The following is a 23,335-nucleotide window of genomic DNA, read 5'->3' as shown; positions in this document are numbered from 1 at the left end:
GAGGCCGGCGTGTGAGTGCGACTGCGCCTGCGCGGGGGGCGCAGGCCGGCGTGCGAGTGCGACTGCGCTTGCGCGGCCGCGCCCCCTCGTGGTCGGCCTGCGGATGGCAGCCTCGTGGCGGCGGGTGAGTGCCAGTGCGCCTGCGCGGGCGGCCTGCTCTTCCTCTCCCAGCCCCATTCATTCAATGGTATTTATTGAGCGCTCTCTGGGTGCTGGAGCACTGTGCTAAGCGCTTGGGAAGTACAAGTTTGGCAACAGAGAGAGACGGTCCCGACCCAACGACGGGCAGGCAATCAGTCCATGGTATTTATATGTACATCTCTTTGTACAGATTTATTGCTCTATTTATTTTATTTGTACAGATTTATTGCTCTATTTATTTTATGTGTACGGATTTATTCTATTTCATCATCATCAATCGTATTTATTGAGCGCTTACTATGTGCAGAGCACTGTACTAAGCGCTTGGGAAGTACAAATTGGCAACACATAGAGACAGTCCCTACCCAACAGTGGGCTCACAGTCTATTTATTTTGTTTTTCTTCATTTTATTCTACTTATTCAGATTCATGACTCTATTTGTACAGATTTCTTCTATTTATTTTAGTTTTATGTGTTTTATTCCGTTTATTTTATAAAATAATTATTTTATTTTATGTTGTGTTTTGTCGTCAGTCTCCCCCTTCTAGCCTGTGAGCCCGCTGTCGGGTTGGGACCGTCTCTAGATGTTGCCAACTTGGACGTCCCAAGCGCTTAGTACAGTGCCCTGCACACAGGAAGCGCTCAATAAATACGATTGAATGAATGAATGAATTTGTTAAGCGCTTACTATGGGCCAAGCACTGTTCTGAGCGCTGGGGTAATAATACTAATAATGATGGCATTTGTTAAGCGCTTACTATGGGCCAAGCACTGTTCTAAGCGCTGGGGTAATAATACTAATAATGATGGTATTTGTTAAGCGCTTACTATGTGCCAAGCACTGTTCTAAGCGCTGGGGTAATAATACTAATAATGATGGTGTTTGTTAAGCGCTTACTATGGGCCAAGCACTGTTCTAAGCGCTGGGGTAATAATAGTAATAATGATGGTATTTGTTAAGCGCTTACCATGTGCCAAGCAGTGTTCTAAGCGCTGGGGTAATAATACTAGTAATGATGGTATTTGTTAAGCGCTTACTATGGGCCAAGCACTGTTCTAAGCGCTGGAGTAATAATAATAATACTGATGGTATTTGTTAATAATAATAATAATGTTGGTATTTGTTAAGCGCTTACTATGGGCCAAGCACTGTTCTAAGCGCTGGGGTAGATTGTCCCACGAGGGGCTCACAGTCTTCAGCCCCATTTTCCAGATGAGGGAACTGAGGCCCAGAGCAGTGAAGTGACTTGCCCAAAGTCACACAGCTGACAAGTGGAGGAGTCGGGATTTGAACCCACGACCTTAATAGTAATCGTATTTGTTAAGCGCTTATCATGTGCCAAGCAGTGTTCCAAGCGCTGGGGTAATAATAATAATAATAGTGATGGTATTTGTGAAGCGCTTACTGTGTGCCAAGCACTGTTCTAAGCGCTGGGATAATAACAATAATGATGGTATTGCTAAGCGCTTTCTATGTGCCAAGCACTGTTCTAAGCGCTGGGGTAATAATAATAATAATACTGATGGTATTTGCTAAGCGCTTTCTATGTGCCAAGCACTGTTCTAAGCGCTGGGGTAATAATAATAATAATACTGATGGTATTTGTTAAGTGCTTACTACGTGCCAAGCACTGTTCTGAGCTCTGGGGTAATAATAATATTCATTCATTCAATCGTATTTATTGAGCGCTTACTGTGTGCAGAGCACTGTACTAAGCGCTTGGGAAGTACAAGTCGGCAACATTTAGAGACAGTCCCTACCCAACAGCGGGTTCACAGTCTAGAAGGGGGAGACAGACAACAAAACAAAATGTGTCTGTTGTTACATTGAACTCTCCCAAGTGCTTAGTACAGTGCCCTGCACACAGTAAGCACTCAATAAATACGACTGGGAGTGTGTTGTTACATTATACTCTCCCAAACGCTTAGCACAGTGCTCTGCACACAGTAAGCGCCCAATAAATATGACTGGGAAGGTGGCTGTTGTTACATTGTACTCTCCCAAGCGCTTAGTACACTGTTCTGCACATAGTAAATGCTCTAGAAATGATTGGGAATGTGTTGTTGCACAATAAAGATGACTGGGAATGTGTGTGTTGTTACACTGTACTCTCCCAAGCGCCTAGTACACTGCTCTGCACATAGTAAATGCTCTAGAAATGATTGGGAATGGGTTGTTGCATTGTACACTCCCAGGCGCTTAGTACTAGAGCTCGTCACACAGCACTCAATAAATACGATTGGGAACGTGTTGTGACATTGTACTCTCCCAAGCGCTTAGCACAGTGCTCTGCACACAGTAAGCGCTCAATAAATATGACTGGGAAGGTGTCTGTTGTTACATTGTACTCTCCCAAGCGCTTAGTACACTGCTCTGCACATAGTAAATGCTCTAGAAATGATTGGGAATGTGTTGTTGCACAATAAATATGACTGGGAATGTGTCTGTTGTTACATTGTACTCTCCCAAGCGCCTAGTACAGTGCTCTGCACATAGTAAATGCTCTTGAAATGATTGGGAATGTGTTGTTGCACAATAAAGATGACTGGGAATGTGTGTGTTGTTACACTGTACTCTCCCAAGCGCTTAGTACACTGCTCTGCACATAGTAAATGCTCTAGAAATGATTGGGAATGTGTTGTTGCATTGTACTCTCCCAGGCGCTTAGTACTAGAGCTCGTCACACAGCACTCAATAAATACGATTGGGAACGTGTTGTGACATTGTACTCTCCCAAGCGCTTAGCACAGTGCTCTGCACACAGTAAGCGCTCAATAAATATGATTGGGAAGGTGTCTGTTGTTACATTGTACTCTCCCAAGCGCTTAGTACACTGCTCTGCACATAGTAAATGTTCTAGAAATGATTGGGAATGTGTTGTTGCACAATAAATATGACTGGGAATGTGTCTGTTGTTACATTGTACTCTCCCAAGCGCCTAGTACAGTGCTCTGCACATAGTAAATGCTCTTGAAATGATTGGGAATGTGTTGTTGCACAATAAAGATGACTGGGAATGTGTGTGTTGTTACACTGTACTCTCCCAAGCGCCTAGTACACTGCTCTGCACATAGTAAATGCTCTAGAAATGATTGGGAATGGGTTGTTGCATTGTACACTCCCAGGCGCTTAGTACTAGAGCTCGTCACACAGCACTCAATAAATACGATTGGGAACGTGTTGTGACATTGTACTCTCCCAAGCGCTTAGCACAGTGCTCTGCACACAGTAAGCGCTCAATAAATATGACTGGGAAGGTGTCTGTTGTTACATTGTACTCTCCCAAGCGCTTAGTACACTGCTCTGCGCATAGTAAATGCTCTAGAAATGATTGGGAATGTGTTGTTGCACAATAAATATGACTGGGAATGTGTCTGTTGTTACATTGTACTCTCCCAAGCGCCTAGTACAGTGCTCTGCACATAGTAAATGCTCTTGAAATGATTGGGAATGTGTTGTTGCACAATAAAGATGACTGGGAATGTGTGTGTTGTTACACTGTACTCTCCCAAGCGCCTAGTACACTGCTCTGCACATAGTAAATGCTCTAGAAATGATTGGGAATGTGTTGTTGCATTGTACTCTCCCAGGCGCTTAGTACTAGAGCTCGTCACACAGCACTCAATAAATACGATTGGGAACGTGTTGTGACATTGTACTCTCCCAAGCGCTTAGCACAGTGCTCTGCACACAGTAAGCGCTCAATAAATATGATTGGGAAGGTGTCTGTTGTTACACTGTACTCTCCCAAGCGCTTAGTACACTGCTCTGCACATAGTAAATGCTCTAGAAATGATTGGGAATGTGTTGCTGCACAATAAATATGACTGGGAATGTGTCTGTTGTTACATTGTACTCTCCCAAGCGCCTAGTACAGTGCTCTGCACATAGTAAATGCTCTTGAAATGATTGGGAATGTGTTGTTGCACAATAAAGATGACTGGGAATGTGTGTGTTGTTACACTGTACTCTCCCAAGCGCTTAGTACACTGCTCTGCACATAGTAAATGCTCTAGAAATGATTGGGAATGGGTTGTTGCATTGTACACTCCCAGGCGCTTAGTACTAGAGCTCGTCACACAGCACTCAATAAATACGATTGGGAACGTGTTGTGACATTGTACTCTCCCAAGCGCTTAGCACAGTGCTCTGCACACAGTAAGCGCTCAATAAATATGACTGGGAAGGTGTCTGTTGTTACATTGTACTCTCCCAAGCGCTTAGTACACTGCTCTGCACATAGTAAATGTTCTAGAAATGATTGGGAATGTGTTGTTGCACAATAAATATGACCGGGAATGTGTCTGTTGTTACACTGTACTCTCCCAAGCGCTTAGTACAGTGCTCTGCACATAGTAAATGCTCTAGAAATGATTGGGAATGTGTTGTTGCACAATAAAGATGACTGGGAATGTGTGTGTTGTTACACTGTACTCTCCCAAGCGCTTAGTACACTGCTCTGCACATAGTAAATGCTCTAGAAATGATTGGGAATGTGTTGCTGCACAATAAATATGACTGGGAATGTGTCTGTTGTTACATTGTACTCTCCCAAGCGCCTAGTACAGTGCTCTGCACATAGTAAATGCTCTTGAAATGATTGGGAATGTGTTGTTGCACAATAAAGATGACTGGGAATGTGTGTGTTGTTACACTGTACTCTCCCAAGCGCTTAGTACACTGCTCTGCACATAGTAAATGCTCTAGAAATGATTGGGAATGGGTTGTTGCATTGTACTCTCCCAGGCGCTTAGTACTAGAGCTCGTCACACAGCACTCAATAAATACGATTGGGAACGTGTTGTGACATTGTACTCTCCCAAGCGCTTAGCACAGTGCTCTGCACACAGTAAGCGCTCAATAAATATGATTGGGAAGGTGTCTGTTGTTACACTGTACTCTCCCAAGCGCTTAGTACACTGCTCTGCACATAGTAAATGCTCTAGAAATGATTGGGAATGTGTTGCTGCACAATAAATATGACTGGGAATGTGTCTGTTGTTACATTGTACTCTCCCAAGCGCTTAGTACACTGCCCTGCACATAGTAAATGCTCTAGAAATGATTGGGAATGTGTTGTTGCATTGTACTCTCCCAGGCGCTTAGTACTAGAGCTCGTCACACAGCACTCAATAAATACGATTGGGAATGTGTTGTTACATTGTACAAACGCTTAGCACAGTGCTCTGCACACAGTAAGCGCCCAATAAATATGACTGGGAAGGTGTCTGTTGTTACATTGTACTTTCCCAAGCGCTTAGTACACTGTTCTGCACATAGTAAATGCTCTAGAAATGATTGGGAATGTGTTGTGGCACAACAAAGATGACTGGGAATGTGTCTGTTGTTACATTGTACTCTCCCAAGCGCTTAGTACACTGCTCTGCACATAGTGAATGCTCTAGAAATGATTGGGAATGTGTTGTTGCATTGTACTCTCCCAGGCGCTTAGTACTAGAGCTCGTCACACAGCACTCAATAAATACGATTGGGAACGTGTTGTTACGTTATACTCTCCCAAACGCTTAGCACAGTGCTCTGCACACAGTAAGCGCCCAATAAATATGACTGGGAAGGTGTCTGTTGTTACATTGTACTTTCCCAAGCGCTTAGTACACTGCTCTGCACATAGTAAATGCTCTAGAAATGATTGGGAATGTGTTGTGGCACAACAAAGATGACTGGGAATGTGTCTGTTGTTACACTGTACTCTCCCAAGCGCTTAGTACACTGCTCTGCACATAGTAAACGCTCTATAAATGGGAATGTAAATGCTCTCGAGAAGCAGCGCAGTGTAGTGGCTAAAACACGGGCCTAAGAGTGAGGAGGTTATGGGTTCAAATCCCAGCTCAGCCACTTTTTTTTTTTTAATGGCATTTATTAAGCGCTTACTATGTGTAAAGCACTGTACTAAGCGCTGGGGAGGCTGCAAGGTGATCAGGTGGTCCCAGCTCAGCCACTGTTTTTTATAATGGCATTTATTAAGCGCTTAGTTTGTGCAAAGCACTGTACTAAGCGCTGGGGAGGTTACAAGGTGATCAGGTTGTCCCAGCTCAGCCACTTTTTTTTTTTAATGGTATTTACTAAGCATTTACTATGTACCAAGCACTGTACTAAGCGTTGGGGAGGTTACAAGGTGATCAGATTGTCCCAGCTCAGCCACTGTTTTTTAATGATATTTATTAAGCGCTTACTATGTGCCAAGCACTGTTCTAAGCGCTGGGGAGGTTACAAGGTGATCAGGTTGTCCCAGCTCAGCCACTGTTTTTTTAAATGGCATTTATTAGGCGCTTACTATGTGCAAAGCACTGTTCTAAGCGCTGGGGAGCTTACCAGGTGATCAGGTTGTCCCAGCTCAGCCACTGTTTTTTTAATGGCATTTATTAAGCGCTTACTATGTGCAAAGCACTGTTCTAAGCGCTGGGGAGGTTACAAGGTGATCAGGTTGTCCCACGGTGGGGGCTCACAGTCTAGAAGATAACAATGGCATTTATTAAGCGCTTACTATGTGCAAAGCACTGTACTAAGCGCTGGGGAGGTTACAAGGTGATCAGGTCGTCCCACGGGGGGGGGGGGGCTCACTGTCTTCATCCCCATTTTACAGATGAGGGAACTGAGGCCCAGAGAAGTGAAGTGATTTGCCCAAAGTCCCACAGCTGACAATGGCGGAGCCGGCATTCGAACCCATGACCTCTGACTCCAAAGCCCGGGCTCTTGTCTGCGGTGCGACTTAGAGAAGCAGCGTGGCTCAGTGGAAAGAGCCCGGGCTTTGGAGTCAGAGGTCGTGGGTTCGAATCCCGGCTCCGCCACATGCCTGCTGTGTGACCTGGGGCAAGTCACTTCACTTCTCTGAGCCTCAGTTCCCTCATCTGGAAAATGGGGATGAAGACTGTGAGCCCCCCGGGGGACAACCTGATCACCTTGTAACCTCCCCGGTGCTTAGAACAGTGCTTTGCACATAGTAAGAGCTTAATAAATGCCATTATTATTATTGTTATTAGTATTATTATTAATTGCAGCTAGAGCCTAGGCCTGAGAGTCAGAAGGTCGTGGGAACTTTTCTGGGCCTCAGTTTCCTCATCTGTAAAATGGGGATGAAGACTGTGAGCCCCCCGGGGGACAACCTGATCACCTTGTAACCTCCCCGGTGCTTAGAACAGTGCTTTGCACATAGTAAGAGCTTAATAAATGCCATTATTATTATTGTTATTAGTATTATTATTAATTGCAGCTAGAGCCCAGGCCTGAGAGTCAGAAGGTCGTGGGAACTTTTCTGGGCCTCAGTTTCCTCATCTGTAAAATGGGGATGAAGACTGTGAGCCCCCCGGGGGACAACCTGATCACCTTGTAACCTCCCCGGCGCTTAGAACGGTGCTTTGCACATAGTAAGCGCTTGATAAATGCCATCATCATCATAATTATTATTATTCTAATCCCTGCTCTGCCGCTGGTCTGCTGCGTGACCTTAGGCAAGTCACTTCACTTCTCTGGGCCTCAGTTCCCTCATCTGTCAAATGGGGATGTAAACTGCGAGCCCCACGTGGGACAACGATACGTTGCCAACTTGTACTTCCCAAGCGCTTAGTACAGTGCTCTGCACACAGTAAGCGCTCAATAAATACAACTGATGATGATGACAGGGTTTTTGTCTAACTCGATTTTCTTGTATCCATCCCAGCACTTAGTACAGTGCCTGACACATTGTAAGCGCTTAACAAATACCACGATTATCAGTATTATTATTACAGAGGAAGGAACTGAGGCCCAGAAAATAATAATGATGATGATGACGATGGGATTTGTTAAGCGCTTACTATGTGCCAAGCACTGTTCTAAGCGCTGGGGGAGATACAAGGTCATCAGGGGGTCACACAGGGAATATTTATGGACTTTGAAATTGAATAGTATTCAATAGTTCATTTGACTAGAATGAACTGTCTCTACCTCCCCAGCGCTTAGAACAGTGCCTTGCACATAGTAAGCGCTTAATAAATGCCATTATTATTATTATTATTATTATGCCGTTAAAAATAATTTGACTATGAAACCAGCTTTTTTTTTTTTTCCAGATTTGAAAAGGATTTGATATTCATGACAAGCACTTCCAAAGAAGCCGCACAATGTCACGGGGAGAAAAAAAATCCCCTGGAAATGTTCCAGTCGGGGCACCTGGTAAAAATCTGTGCGCCTATGGTCCGTTATTCCAAGTAGGTATTTTCCATTTTCCAAACCTTCGGATTTTCCGTATTTTTTTAGTGAACTTCAAAATCGGACTTGCTTGGTTTGGGGGGGGGGGGGGGGCGGTTTCTATCCTCTGAATGCCTGCTGAGGTGATTTTATGAGCGTGGTTCAAAGGCATATTCATAATTAATGCCTCTTGGGTCTGGAAGTAAATGAGTTTAATTTATGTACTCATCATCATCATCATCAATCGGATTTATTGCGCGCTTACTGTGTTCAGAGCACTGTACTAAGCGCTTGGGAAGTCCAAGTTGGCAACATCTAGAGGCAGTCCCTACCCAACGGTGGGCTCACAGTCTAAAAGGGGGAGACGGAGAACAAAACCAAACATACTAACAAAATAAAATAAATAGAATAGATATGTACAAATAAAGTAAATAGAGTAATAAATGTGTACAAACATATAGCCATATATACAGGTGCTGTGGGGAAGGGAAGGAGGTAAGATGGGGGGGATGGAGAGGGGAACGAGGGGGAGAGGAGAGGAATTATGAATAATTATTCATAATTAATGCCTCTTGGGTCTGGAAGTAAATGAGTTTAATTTATTTACTCATTTATTATTACCCTTCTGTCCTGCATCCCTGTACATATGTATATATGTTCCTGTATATATGTTTGTACATATTTATTACTCTATTTATTTTACTTGTACATATCTGTTGGGTAGGGACTGTCTCTATATGTTGCCAATTTGTACTTCCCAAGCGCTTAGTACACTGCTCTGCACATAGTAAGCGCTCAATAAATACGATTGATGATGATATCTATTCTATTTATTTTATTTTGTTAATATGTTTGGTTTTGTTCTCTGTCTCCCCCTTCTAGACTGTGAGCCCACTGTTAGGTAGGGACCGTCTCTAGATGTTGCCAATTTGGACTTCCCAAGCGCTTAGTACAGTGATCTGCACATAGTAAGCGCTCAATAAATACGATGGATGATGATGATGACGAGGGGGAGAGGAGGGAGAGGAGAGGAATTATGAATAATTATTCATAATTAATGCCTCGGGTCTGGAAGTAAATGAGTTTAATTTATTTACTCATTTATTATTACCCTTGTCCTGCATCCCTGCATATATGTATATATGTTTGTTTGTACATATTTATTACTCTACTTATTTATTGATTTTACTTGTACATATCTATTCTATTTATTTTATTTTGTTAGTATGTTTGGTTTTGTTCTCTGTCTCCCCCTTTTAGACTGTGAGCCCACTGTTGGGTAGGGACCGGCTCTAGATGTTGCCAATTTGGACTTCCCAAGCGCTTAGTACAGTGGTCTGCACATAGTAAGCGCTCAATAAATACGATTGATGATGATGATGATGACGAGGGGGAGAGGAGGGAGAGGAGAGGAATTATGAATAATTATTCATAATGCCTCTTGGGTCTGGAAGTAAATGAGTTTAATTTATTTACTCATTTATTATTACCCTTCTGTCCTGCATATATGTATATATGTTCCTGTATATATGTTTGTACATATTTATTACTCTATTTATTTATTGATTTTACTTGTACATATCTATTCTATTGATTTTATTTTGTTAGTATGTTTGGTTTTGTTCTCTGTCTCCCCCTTTTCGACTGTGAGCCCACTGTTGGGTAGGGACCGTCTCTAGATGTTGCCAATTTGGACTTCCCAAGCGCTTAGCACAGTGCTCTGCACATAGTAAGCGCTCAATAAATACGATTGATGATGATGATGACGAGAGGGAGAGGAGAGGAATTATGAATAATTATTCATAATTAATGCCTCTTGGGTCTGGAAGTAAATGAGTTTAATTTATTTACTCATTTATTATTACCCTTCTGTCCTGCATATATGTATATATGTTCCTGTATATATGTTTGTACATATTTATTACTCTACTTATTTATTGATTTTACTTGTACATATCTATTCTATTTATTTTATTTTGTTAGTATGTTTGGTTTTGTTCTCCGTCTCCTCCTTTTAGACTGTGAGCCCACTGTTGGGTAGGGACCGGCTCTAGATGTTGCCAACTTGGACTTCCCAAGCGCTTAGCACAGTGCTCTGCACACAGTAAGCGCTCAATAAATACGATTGATGATGATGATGATGAGGGGGAGAGGAGAGGAATTATGAATAATCATTCATAATTAATGCCTCTTGGGTCTGGAAGTAAATGAGTTTAATTTATTTACTCATTTATTATTACCCTTATGTCCTGCATCCCTGTATATATGTATATATGTTCCTGTATATATGTTTGTACATATTTATTACTCTATTGATTTTACTTGTACATATGTATTCTATTGATTTTATTTTGTTAGTATGTTTGGTTTTGTTCTCCGTCTCCCCCTTTTAGACTGTGAGCCCACTGTTGGGTAGGGACCGGCTCTAGATGTTGCCAACTTGGACTTCCCAAGCGCTTAGCACGGTGCTCTGCACACAGTAAGCGCTCAATAAATACGATTGATGATGATGATGATGATGCATCCGTTTTTATATGCTCACAGGCTGGCTTTCAGGACACTGGTCCGGAGATACAACTGCGATCTGTGTTACACGCCAATGATAATTGCCGCTGATTTCGTTAGGTCGGTGAAAGCTAGGGACAGCGAATTCACCACAAACCAAGGTATTCGATCCGTAATCCGCCGGGCGCCGGTGCTCCGATGGGATGCCAGCTTGGACTTCCCAAGCGCTTAGTCCAGGGCTCTGCACGCAGTAAGCGCTCAATAAATAGGATTGATTATCTTAGAACTCTCCCGGACGAGCCGCTCCCTATATGAAGGCCTCTGCCTGCCTTCAATTTATATTATTATAATATATTATCATATAATTATATATAATATACAATATTATATTATCATTATATTATGTTATAATAACATTTATTATATTATTAGAATTTTATTGTGCTATATAATGATTATTATGTATTATATATCGTTATGTTATATGTATTATATTGTTATATCATTATTGCATTGTGAATATTATATGATTATCGTGTTATATTATAATTATTAATGATATTGTTGTGCTATTATATTATATATTGTTGTATTACATATTTATCATTTTATCATATATTATTATATGTTTATTGTTATGCTATGCATATGATGTAATTATTATATTGCATTATTATGTATTATTGTATATTATATGATTATTATATGTTATTATATAATATATTGTGTGTAGAATATTGTATTATTATAATGTAATATTGTATTGTAATATTAGAAGCAGCATGGCTCAGTGGAAAGAGCATGGGCTTTGGAGTCCGAGGTCATGGGTTCGAATCCCGGCTCCGCCACATGTCTGCTGTGTGACCTCGGGCAAGTCACTTAACTTCTCGGAGCCTCAGTTCCCTCATCTGTAAAACGGGGATTAAGACTGTTGCCAACTTGGACTTCCCAAGTGCTTAGTACAGTGCTCGGCACGCAGTAAGCGCTCAATAAATACGACTGAATGAATTTGGGCAAATATTGTTAAAATTTCTTAAAATATTAACTATATGTTGCAGAATTGTACTTCCCAAGTGCTTAGTACAGTGCTCAGCACACAGTAAGCGCTCAATAAATACAATTGAATGAATGAATGAACAAACTAAAAAATATTTACTATTCTATGTATTTTATTAATATGTTTTGTCTTGTTGTCTGTCTCCCCTTTCTAGACTGTGAGCCCGCTGTCGGGTAGGGACTGTCTCTAGACGTTGCCAACTTGAACTTTTCAAGCGCTTCGTACAGTGCTCTGCACACAGTAAGCGCTCAATAAATACGATTGAATGAATTTGGGCAAATATTGTTCAAATTTGTTAAAATATTAACAAAATAAAAAATATTTTCTATTCTGTTTATTTTATTAATAGGTTTTGCCTTGTTGTCTGTCTCCCCCTTCTAGACTGTGAGCCCGCTGTCGGGTAGGGACCGTCTCTAGACGTTGCCAACTTGGACTTCCCAAGCGCTTTGTACAGTGCTTTGCACACAGTAAGCGCTTAATAAATACGATTGAATGAATTTGGGCAAATATTGTTAAAATTTGTTAAAATATTAACTATATGGTGCAGAATTGTACTTCCCAAGCGCTCAGCACAGTGCTCAGCACACAGTAAGCGCTCAATAAATACAATTGAATGAATGAATGAACAAAATAAAAAATATTTACTATTCTATTTATTTTATTAATATGTTTTGTCTCGTTGTCTGTCTCCCCCTCCTAGACTGTGAGCCCGCTGTTGGGTAGGGACCGTCTCTAGACGTTGCCAACTTGGACTTCCCAAGCGCTTCGTACAGTGCTCTGCACACAGTAAGCGCTCAATAAATACGATTGATTGAAAAAAGATTCGGTAGCTTTGCCCTTTTGCCAACATTGCCAATGAATGTTATTTTGAAGGAGTGAGTTTTGTACGTCACTGATGCGTTCCCGCCCACCTCCTTAGGCGACTGCCCGCTGATCGTTCAGTTTGCTGCTAAAGACGCGCAACTCCTAGCCGATGCCGCGACTATCGTCTGCCCGTACGCCAGTGGAATAGACGTTAACTGTGGGTGCCCTCAGAGGTAAAAATGCTTCAAAGGAGTTGGAAGAATGTACTGAGAGCATTGGGAAAAGTCAATGGGAGCACGGTAAACCATCCTTCTGCTCTTCCCTATTGAACAGTGCTTTGCACATAGTAAGCGCTTAATAAATGCCATCGTTATTATTATTAAAAGTAAAAGAACCGACCCCACCACCTAACGCTTCGGCACGCGTGCCCGACAAAGGGGGCCCGCGGGTATAAGAGATAATTCTTGCAAGGTGAGGAGAGCCACCTCAAGTTCCCGCCCCGATACTTGAGAGAAACTTCCATGGATCGATCAATCAATCAGTCGTATTTATTGAGCGCTTACTGTGTGCAGAGCACTGTACGAAGCGCTTGGGAAGTCCAAGTTGGCAACATCTAGAGATGGTCCCTACCCAACAGCGGGCTCACAGTCTAGAAGGGGGAGACAGAGAACAAAACCAAACGTATTAACAAAATAAAATAAATAGTATAGATATGTACAAGTAAAATAAACAAATAGAGTAATAAATATGTACAAACACATATACATCAATCAATCGTATTTATTGAGCGCTTACTGTGTGCACAGCACTGTACGAAGCGCTTGGGAAGTCCAAGTTGGCAACATATAGAGACGGTCCCTACCCAACAGTGGGTTCACAGTCTAGAAGGGGGAGACAGAGAACAAAACAAAACATATTAACAAAATAAAATAAATAGAAATGTACAAGTAAAATAGAGTAATAAATATGTACAAACACATATACATCAATCAATCGTATTTATTGAGCGCTTACTGTGTGCAGAGCACTGTACGAAGCGCTTGGGAAGTACAAGTTGGCAACATATAGAGACGGTCCCTACCCAACAGCGGGCTCACAGTCTAGAAGGGGGAGACAGAGAACAAAACAAAGCATATTAACAAAATAAAATGAATAGATATGTACAAGTAAAATAAATAAATAGAGTAATATGTACAAACACATTTACATCAATCAATCAATCGTATTTATTGAGCGCTTACTGTGTGCAGAGCACTGTACGAAGCGCTTGGGAAGTCCAAGTTGGCAACATGTAGAGACGGTCCCTACCCGACAGCGGGCTCACAGTCTAGAAGGGGGAGACAGACAACAAAACCAAACATATTAACAAAATAAAATAAATAGAATAGATATGTACAAGTAAAATAAATAAATAGAGTAATAAATATGTACAAGCACATATACATCAATCAATCGTATTGAGCGCTTACTGTGTGCAGAGCACTGTACTAAGCGCTTGGGAAGTCCAAGTTGGCAACATATAGAGACGGTCCCTACCCAACAGTGGGCTCACAGTCTAGAAGGGGGAGACAGACAACAAAACCAAACATATTAACAAAATAAAATAAATAGAATAGATATGTACAAGTAAAATAAATAAATAGAGTAATAAATATGTACAAGTAAAATAAATAGAGTAATAAATATGTGCAAACATATATACCTATATACAGGTGCCGTGGGGAAGGGAAGGAGGTAAGACGGCAGGGGATGGAGAGGAAGGAAGGGGCTCAGTCTGGGAAGGCCTATATATGTTGCCAACTTGTACTTCCCAAGCACTTAGTACAGTGCTTTGCACACAGAAAGCGCTCAATAAATACGATTGAATGAATGACTATTTGCTACTGTATTTATTGAGCGCTCACGGGGCGCCGAGCCGTGAAGGGAATCCACAGAGAAGCGCCGTGCCTCTTGAGCTGTCGGCGGCACATTTTCAGCTGCATTTATTGAGCACCCAAAACGCACTGAACCCCGAAGGGAGCCCGCAAGGCTTCGCAGTGCTCCTCGAGACGCTAACGGCGGCGTGTTTTCCGCCACGTTTATTGAGCACCCAGAGTGAGCGGAGTCCCCGGGATGTGTGAGCCTCAAGGAGCTAACGGCGAGGTGGAAGAGAGGAGACAATAATAATAATAATAATAATAATAATAATGGCATTTATTAAGCGCTTACTATGCGCAAAGCACTGTTCTAAGCCCTGAGACGGTCCCTACCCAACAGTGGGCTCACAGTCTAGAAGGGGGAGACAGACAACAAAACAAAACATACTAACAAAATAAAATAAATAGAATAGATATGTACAAGTAAAATAAATAGACAAATGGGCGTACATAACTCACTGAGGCCCGGGACGGGGATAAAAGGAGACACGTCCAAACGTAAACGGGAGAGAATCGAGCCCCAAAGTATGCCCAACTGCCGGGAGTGAGGTTGCAGAGATTTGAAACGATAGGAAGAGGTGTATTTTATTTATTTATTTATTTATTTATGTATTTTATTATTCATTTATTTTATTTTGTTAGTATGTTCGGTTTGGTTGTCTGTCTCCCCCTTGTAGACTGTGAGCCCGCTGTTGGGTAGGGACCGTCTCTATATGTTGCCAACTTGGACTTCCCAAGCGCTTCGTACAGTGCTGTGCACACAGTAAGCGCTCAATAAATACGATTGATTGATTGACTGATGTATATGTGTTTGTACATATTTATTACTCTCTTTATTTTACTTGTACATATCTATTCTATTTATTTTATTTTGTTAATACGTTTGGTTTTCTTCTCTGTCTCCCCCTTCTAGACTGTGAGCCCGCTGTTGGGTAGGGACCGTTTCTATATGTTGCCAACTTGGACTTCCCAAGCGCTTAGTACAGTGCTGTGCACACAGTAAGCGCTCAATAAATACGATTGATTGACTGATGTATGTGTTTGTACATATTACTCTATTTATTTTACTTGTACATATCTATTCTATTTTGTTAATACGTTTGGTTTGGTTCTCTGTCTCCCCCTTCTAGCCTGTGAGCCCGCTGTTGGGTAGGGACCGTCTCTATATGTTGCCAGCTTGTACTTCCCAAGTGCTCAGTACAGTGCTCTGCACACGGTAAGCGCTCAATAAATACAATTGATCGATTGATTTTTAAGGGGTTTGAAGAAAGGAAGGGATGTGGGGTGGCAAGGAGGACACCGCAGCCAGGGCGACCACAGTGTGACGTAAAAGTCCATCGCACAAACCCAGACGTCGAATAATCGTGTCAGAAGTGGCATGGATGATCAGCGGTAAAAAGAACGTTAGCCCCAGAAACTTTCCAATTAGGTCGTTTTTGTTTTGTTTTTTTTGGATTGCTGCCAAAGAAATCTGACAAATTTATCGTTATAAGTACTCTGTTTCTGAAATCCAGAAGGAAAATGTCTTGGGTGCCTCATTTTCGATCCTAGTTATCGTCCATTTATCTCCCTAGGTTCAAGAATACAACAGTACGCCATTAATCCGTGGTATTTATTGAACGCTTACGGTGTGCAGAGCACCGCGCTAGGCTTTTGGGAGAGTACAATATAATGGTATAACAGGCACAGTCCCTGCCCACAACAAGTGTACAGTCTAGATGTAAATTACAGATATAAAAAAATATAGAAATAAATCACAGATATAAATAAAAATAAATTAACTATAAATAAATTACAGATAAAAATAAATTAACTATAAATAAATTAGATATAATTTAAAATAAATTAACTATAAATAAATTACAGATATAAATAAAAATAAACTATAAATTACAGATTTTTAAAAAATGAATTAACTATCAATAAATTACAGATATAAATAAAAATAAATTAACTATCAATAAATTACATATAAAAATAAAAATAAATTAACTATCGATAAATTACTGATATAAATAAAATATTAACTATAAATAAATTACAGATATAAATAACTATAAATAAATTACAGATATAAATAAAAATAAATTAACTATAAATAAATTACAGATAAAAATAAAAATAAATTAACTATAAATAAATTACAGATATAAATAAATAGAAACTACAGAAGCAGCGTGGCTCAGTGGACAGAGCCCGGGCAGATATAAATAAAAATAAATTAACTATAAATAAATTACAGTTATAAATAAAAATAAATTAACTATAAATTACAGATATACATAAAAATAAATTAACTATGAATAAATTACAGATATAAATAAATAGAAATTAGAGAAGCAGCGTGGCTCAGTGGGCAGAGCCCGGGCAGATATAAATAAAAATAAATTAACTCTAAATAAATTACAGATATAAATAAAAACAAATTAACTATAAATAAATTACAGGAAAAATAAAAATAAATTAACTATAAATAAATTACAGATAAAAATAAATTAAGAATAAATTACAGATATAAATAAATAGAAATTAGAGAAGCGGCATGGCTCAGTGGACAGAGCCCGGGCTTTGGAGTCAGAGGTTGTGGGTTCGAATCCCAGCTCCGCCACGTGTCTGCTGTGTGACCTTGGGCAAGTCACTTAACTTCTCGGAGTCTCAGTTCCCTCACCTGTAAAAATGGGGATGGTGACTGTGAGCCCCACGCGGGACAACCTGATCACCTTGTATCCCCCCAGGGCTTAGAACAGTGCTTTGCACATAGTAAGCGCTTAACAAATGCCATTATTATTATTATTATGCGCTTAGCAAATGCCATTATTATTATAAATTACAGATATATATAAATATAAATAAATTACATATATGTATATATGTATACACACACACACACATGTAACTGCTGAGAATAAAGGGAGCAAATCAGAGCAACGCAGAAGGAGTGGGATATCAGGACACATAAACCACCCTGGCACTATAAGCATCAGTATTTATTTTGTTGTTGTCTTTTTATGTAAAGGTGGGCGATGGCAGAAGGTTATGGTGCCTGTTTAATAAATAATCCTGAGCTTGTCAGAGACATGGTAAGACAAGTAAGGAATCAAGTGGACGACATCGCATTTTCCGTGTCAATTAAAATAAGGTACGGCTAAGTTCCGGCTTCACACTAAACGCTTGGAAAATAGTAGACAAGAAGGAGCTTTACTGATCACCCGAGGTCTCTGTGGGCGGGGAACGTCTTGTTTTGTACTCTCCCAAGCGCTTAGTACAGTGCTCGATAAATACCAGTGATGGATGGAAAGTAGCACAAAAAGTTTCATTCACTCATTGTCATATTTATTGAGCGCTTACTGTGTGCAGAGCACTGGACTAAGCGCTTGGGAAGTCCAAGTTGGCAACGTATAGAGACGGTCCCTACCCACCAGTCTAGAAGGGGAGGACAGGCAACAAAACAAATTAACAAAACAAAATCAATAGAATAGTAAATATGTAATAGACGATTGAATGACAGTCTAGAAGGGGAGGACAGACAACAAAACAAATTAACAAAATAAAATGAATAGAATAGTAAATACGTAATAGACGATTGAACGAGTGAATCCCGCATTTGGAAGTGATGATTATCTCCACTAGTCATTCGGGTTTCTGGTTTCATGCCAAGCGCTTAGTACAGCGCTCTGCACACAGTAAGCTCTCAACAGGTACGATCGAATGAATGAATGCGTAGACGTGGGATAGCATTTTCCTCCGACATTGATTCCTTAATTCAGACACATTCAACCCGGCCGAGACATTACGAGATACAAATCCGCAGCTGGGCAAGACGTGGGATGGGGACCGCGTCCAACCCGATTGGCAGGGTGGCTCAGTGGAAAGAGCCCGGGCTTTGGGAGTCAGAGGTGGTGGGTTCCAATCCCGCCTCCGCCGCTTGTCGGCTGAGTGACCTTGAGCAGGTCACTTCCTCTGCCTCCGTCACCTCACCTGTAAAATGGGGATTGAGACCGTGAGCCCCGCGTGGGACAACCTGATTACCCAGTCTCTAAGCTAAGTAAGCGCCGCACAAATATCACGATTATTATTACTACTAGGCGCTCGGGAGAGGGCAAGTCAGTTGGCAGGCTCGATCCCCAACTTGTAATAATTCAATCCGGTTTGAATTTTAGGATTCACGATCGTCTCCCAAGAACTATAGATCTCTGCCGAAAGGCCGAGGCCACGGGGGTCTCCTGGATAACGGTTCACGGGAGGACCGTTGAAGAAAGACACCAACCGGTACATTACGACGCGGTTAAAATAATTAAGGAAAACGTCTCCATACCCGTCGTCGTCAACGGAGACATTAAAAGCTTGAAAGAGGCCGAGACAGTGAAGCAAATGACGAGGACGGACGGTAAGAAGCCGCTGTTTACGCTGGTTTATCTTTCTGTGTGAGGGGAAAAAAAGAACTAAACGTTCTACATTGTTGGGTAGGGACTGTCTCTGTCGCCGAATTATACTTTCCAAGCGCTTAGTACAGTGCTCTGCACACAGTAAGCGCTCAGTAAACACGATTGAATGGATGAATGAATGGAGCCAAACTCCGTCGGTCAGTGGAAAGATTGAAAATTGGGTATATTTGGAAAGCTTGTAAGCTCTTACATTAGCACCTTGGTGGCGGGAAAAAGGTAATGTGGTTTCGTTCACTCATTCAATCATATTTATTAATAATAACAAATAGTAATGATGGCATTTGTCAGTGGAAAGATTGAAAGTTGGGTATATTTGGAAAGCTTGTAAGCTCTTACATTAGCACCTTGGTGGCGGGAAAAGGGTAATGTGGTTTCATTCACTCATTCAATCATTTATTAATAATAACAAATAATCATGGCATTTGTCAGTGGAAAGATTGAAAATTGGGTATATTTGGAAAGCTTGTAAGCTCTTACATTAGCACCTTGGTGGCGGGAAAAGGGTAATGTGGTTTCATTCACTCATTCAATCGTATTAATAATAACAAATAATAATGATGGCATTTGTCAGTGGAAAGATTGAAAATTGGGTATATTTGGAAAGCTTGTAAGCTCTTACATTAGCACCTTGGTGGCGGGAAAAGGGTAATGTGGTTTCATTCACTCATTCAATCGTATTTATTAATAATAACAAATAATAATGATGGCATCTGTCAGTGGAAAGATTGAAAATTGGGTATATTTGGAAAGCTTGTAAACTCTTACATTAGCACCTTGGTGGCGGGGAAAAAAGGTAATGTGGTTTCACTCACTCATTCAATTGTATTTATTAATAATAACAAATAATAATGATGGCATTTGTCAGTGGAAAGATTGAAAGCTGGGTATATTTGGAAAGCTTGTAACCTCTTACATTAGCACCTTGGTGGCGGGAAAAGGGTAATGTGGTTTCATTCACTCAATCGTATTTATTAATAATAACAAATAATAATGATGGCATTTGTCAGTGGAAAGATTGAAAATTGGGTATATTTGGAGAGCTTGTAAGCTCTTACATTAGCACCTTGGTGGCAGGAAAAGGGTAATGTGGTTTCATTCATTCATTCAATTGTATTTATTAATAATAACAAATAATAATGATGGCATTTGTCAGTGGAAAGATTGAAAATTGGGTATATTTGGAAAGCTTGTAAGCTCTTACATTAGCACCGTGGTGGCGGGAAAAGGGTAATGTGGTTTCATTCACTCATTCAATCGTATTAATAATAACAAATAATAATGATGGCATTTGTCAGTGGAAAGATTGAAAATTGGGTATATTTGGAAAGCTTGTAAGCTCTTACATTAGCACCTTGGTGGCGGGAAAAGGGTAATGTGGTTTCATTCACTCATTCAATTGTATTTATTAATTATAACAAATAATAATGATGGCATCTGTCAGTGGAAAGATTGAAAATTGGGTATATTTGGAAAGCTTGTAAACTCTTACATTAGCACCTTGGTGGCGGGAAAAAGGTAATGTGGTTTCACTCACTCATTCAATTGTATTTATTAATAATAACAAATAATAATGATGGCATTTGTCAGTGGAAAGATTGAAAGCTGGGTATATTTGGAAAGCTTGTAACCTCTTACATTAGCACCTTGGTGGCGGGAAAAGGGTAATGTGGTTTCATTCACTCAATCGTATTTATTAATAATAACAAATAATAATGATGGCATTTGTCAGTGGAAAGATTGAAAATTGGGTATATTTGGAGAGCTTGTAAGCTCTTACATTAGCACCTTGGTGGCAGGAAAAGGGTAATGTGGTTTCATTCATTCATTCAATTGTATTTATTAATAACAACAAATAATAATGATGGCATTTGTCAGTGGAAAGATTGAAAATTGGGTATATTTGGAAAGCTTGTAAGCTCTTACATTAGCACCTTGGTGGCAGGAAAAGGGTAATGTGGTTTCATTCACTCATTCAATCGTATTAATAATAACAAATAATAATGATGGCATTTGTCAGTGGAAAGATTGAAAATTGGGTATATTTGGAAAGCTTGTAAGCTCTTACATTAGCACCTTGGTGGCGGGAAAAGGGTAATGTGGTTTCATTCACTCATTCAATTGTATTTATTAATTATAACAAATAATAATGATGGCATCTGTCAGTGGAAAGATTGAAAATTGGGTATATTTGGAAAGCTTGTAAACTCTTACATTAGCACCTTGGTGGCGGGAAAAAGGTAATGTGGTTTCACTCACTCATTCAATTGTATTTATTAATAATAACAAATAATAATGATGGCATTTGTCAGTGGAAAGATTGAAAGCTGGGTATATTTGGAAAGCTTGTAACCTCTTACATTAGCACCTTGGTGGCGGGAAAAGGGTAATGTGGTTTCATTCACTCAATCGTATTTATTAATAATAACAAATAATAATGATGGCATTTGTCAGTGGAAAGATTGAAAATTGGGTATATTTGGAGAGCTTGTAAGCTCTTACATTAGCACCTTGGTGGCAGGAAAAGGGTAATGTGGTTTCATTCATTCATTCAATTGTATTTATTAATAATAACAAATAATAATGATGGCATTTGTCAGTGGAAAGATTGAAAATTGGGTATATTTGGAAAGCTTGTAAGCTCTTACATTAGCACCTTGGTGGCAGGAAAAGGGTAATGTGGTTTCATTCACTCATTCAATCGTATTAATAATAACAAATAATAATGATGGCATTTGTCAGTGGAAAGATTGAAAATTGGGTATATTTGGAAAGCTTGTAAGCTCTTACATTAGCACCTTGGTGGCGGGAAAAGGGTAATGTGGTTTCATTCACTCATTCAATTGTATTTATTAATTATAACAAATAATAATGATGGCATCTGTCAGTGGAAAGATTGAAAATTGGGTATATTTGGAAAGCTTGTAAACTCTTACATTAGCACCTTGGTGGCGGGAAAAAGGTAATGTGGTTTCACTCACTCATTCAATTGTATTTATTAATAATAACAAATAATAATGATGGCATTTAAGTGCTTACTATGTGCAGATCACTGTTCTAAGCGCTGGGGGGGATACAAGGTGATCAAGTTGTCCCACGTGGGGCTCACAGTCTTAATCCCCGTTTTCCAGATGAGGTAACTGAGTCTCAGAGAAGTTAAGTTCTTCTAGACTGTGAGCCCACTGTTGGGTAGGGACCGTCTCTAGATGCTGCCAACTTGTACTTCCCAAGCGCTTAGTACAGTGCTCTGCACACAGTAAGCGCTCAATAAATACGATAGATTGATTAAGTGACTTGCCCAAGGTCACACAGCAGACATGTGGCAGAGCTGGGATTCGAACCCATGACCTCTTGACTCCAAAGCCCGGGCTCTTTCCACTGAGCCACGCTGCTTCTCTTAACTTCGCTCACTGTGTGCAGAGCACTGTACCGAGCGCTTGGGAAGTCCAAGTCGGGAACATATAGAGACGGTCCCTACCCGGCAACGGGCTCACAGTCTAGAAGGGGGAGACGGACGACAAGATCAATCAATCCATCAATCAATCGTCTTTATTCATTCATTCATTCATTCAATCGTATTTATTGAGCGCTTACTGTTGCAGAGCACTGGACTAAGCGCTCGGGAAGGCCAAGTTGGCAACGTATAGAGACGGTCCCTACCCAACAGCGGGCTCACAGTTTGGACCTCGGCACTAACCGGTCTTTTCTGAATTGTCGTTTGTAGGCGTCATGGTGGCCAGGGGGCTCTTGGCCAATCCAGCCATGTTTGCGGGGTACGAAGAAACCCCGCTGAAGTGCATCTGGGACTGGGTTGATATCTCTCTCGAACACGGAACTCCTTTTACGTGTTTTCATCATCATCTAATGTACATGATGGAAAGGATCACCTCAAAGCAGGAAAAAAGGATGTTTAACGCGCTCTCCAGCACCTCGGCGGTGTTAGATTACCTCGCGGATCATTACGGCGTATAACGGTTCTGAAGCTGTGTGGACATTGTGTATCCATTTTATACTTTGCGGAAAACTCAAGTCCGTGCAGGAGTGACAGACGGAAACGGACACGCCGACACGGAAAACCCAGCGGCGAGGGCAGGGAGGGAGAGATTCCTGAAGGAAATGGACCGAGAAGCTGAGAGGGAAAGGGTGGAGCCCGCTGTTGGGTAGGGACCGTCTCTATATGTTGCCAACTTGTACTTCCCAAGCGCTTAGTACAGTGCTCAAGCGTTCAATAAATACGATTGAATGAATGGAAGGGCAGGCGGATCCGAGTTCTTAACGTCT

The 23,335-nt window shown here is 40.8% G+C and overlaps 1 protein-coding gene across 1 annotated transcript; it reads left to right on the top strand.

The window, feature by feature from the left end:
• Positions 1 to 259: 259 nt before the first annotated feature.
• DUS4L (dihydrouridine synthase 4 like) lies at positions 260 to 23,335 on the top strand. Its single transcript, XM_038740930.1, has 7 exons — positions 260 to 303; positions 8,213 to 8,350; positions 10,875 to 10,996; positions 12,812 to 12,929; positions 17,629 to 17,751; positions 18,773 to 18,999; positions 22,779 to 23,335. Exons 2-7 carry the CDS (start codon positions 8,235 to 8,237, stop codon positions 23,024 to 23,026), a joined length of 954 nt encoding a protein of 317 aa, XP_038596858.1. The 5' UTR covers positions 260 to 303; positions 8,213 to 8,234; the 3' UTR covers positions 23,027 to 23,335.

The sequence above is a fragment of the Tachyglossus aculeatus genome (assembly GCF_015852505.1).
Source record: "Tachyglossus aculeatus isolate mTacAcu1 chromosome 12 unlocalized genomic scaffold, mTacAcu1.pri SUPER_6_unloc_1, whole genome shotgun sequence".
NCBI lineage: Eukaryota > Metazoa > Chordata > Mammalia > Monotremata > Tachyglossidae > Tachyglossus > Tachyglossus aculeatus.
This window is presented reverse-complemented; position numbering and strand designations above follow the sequence as displayed.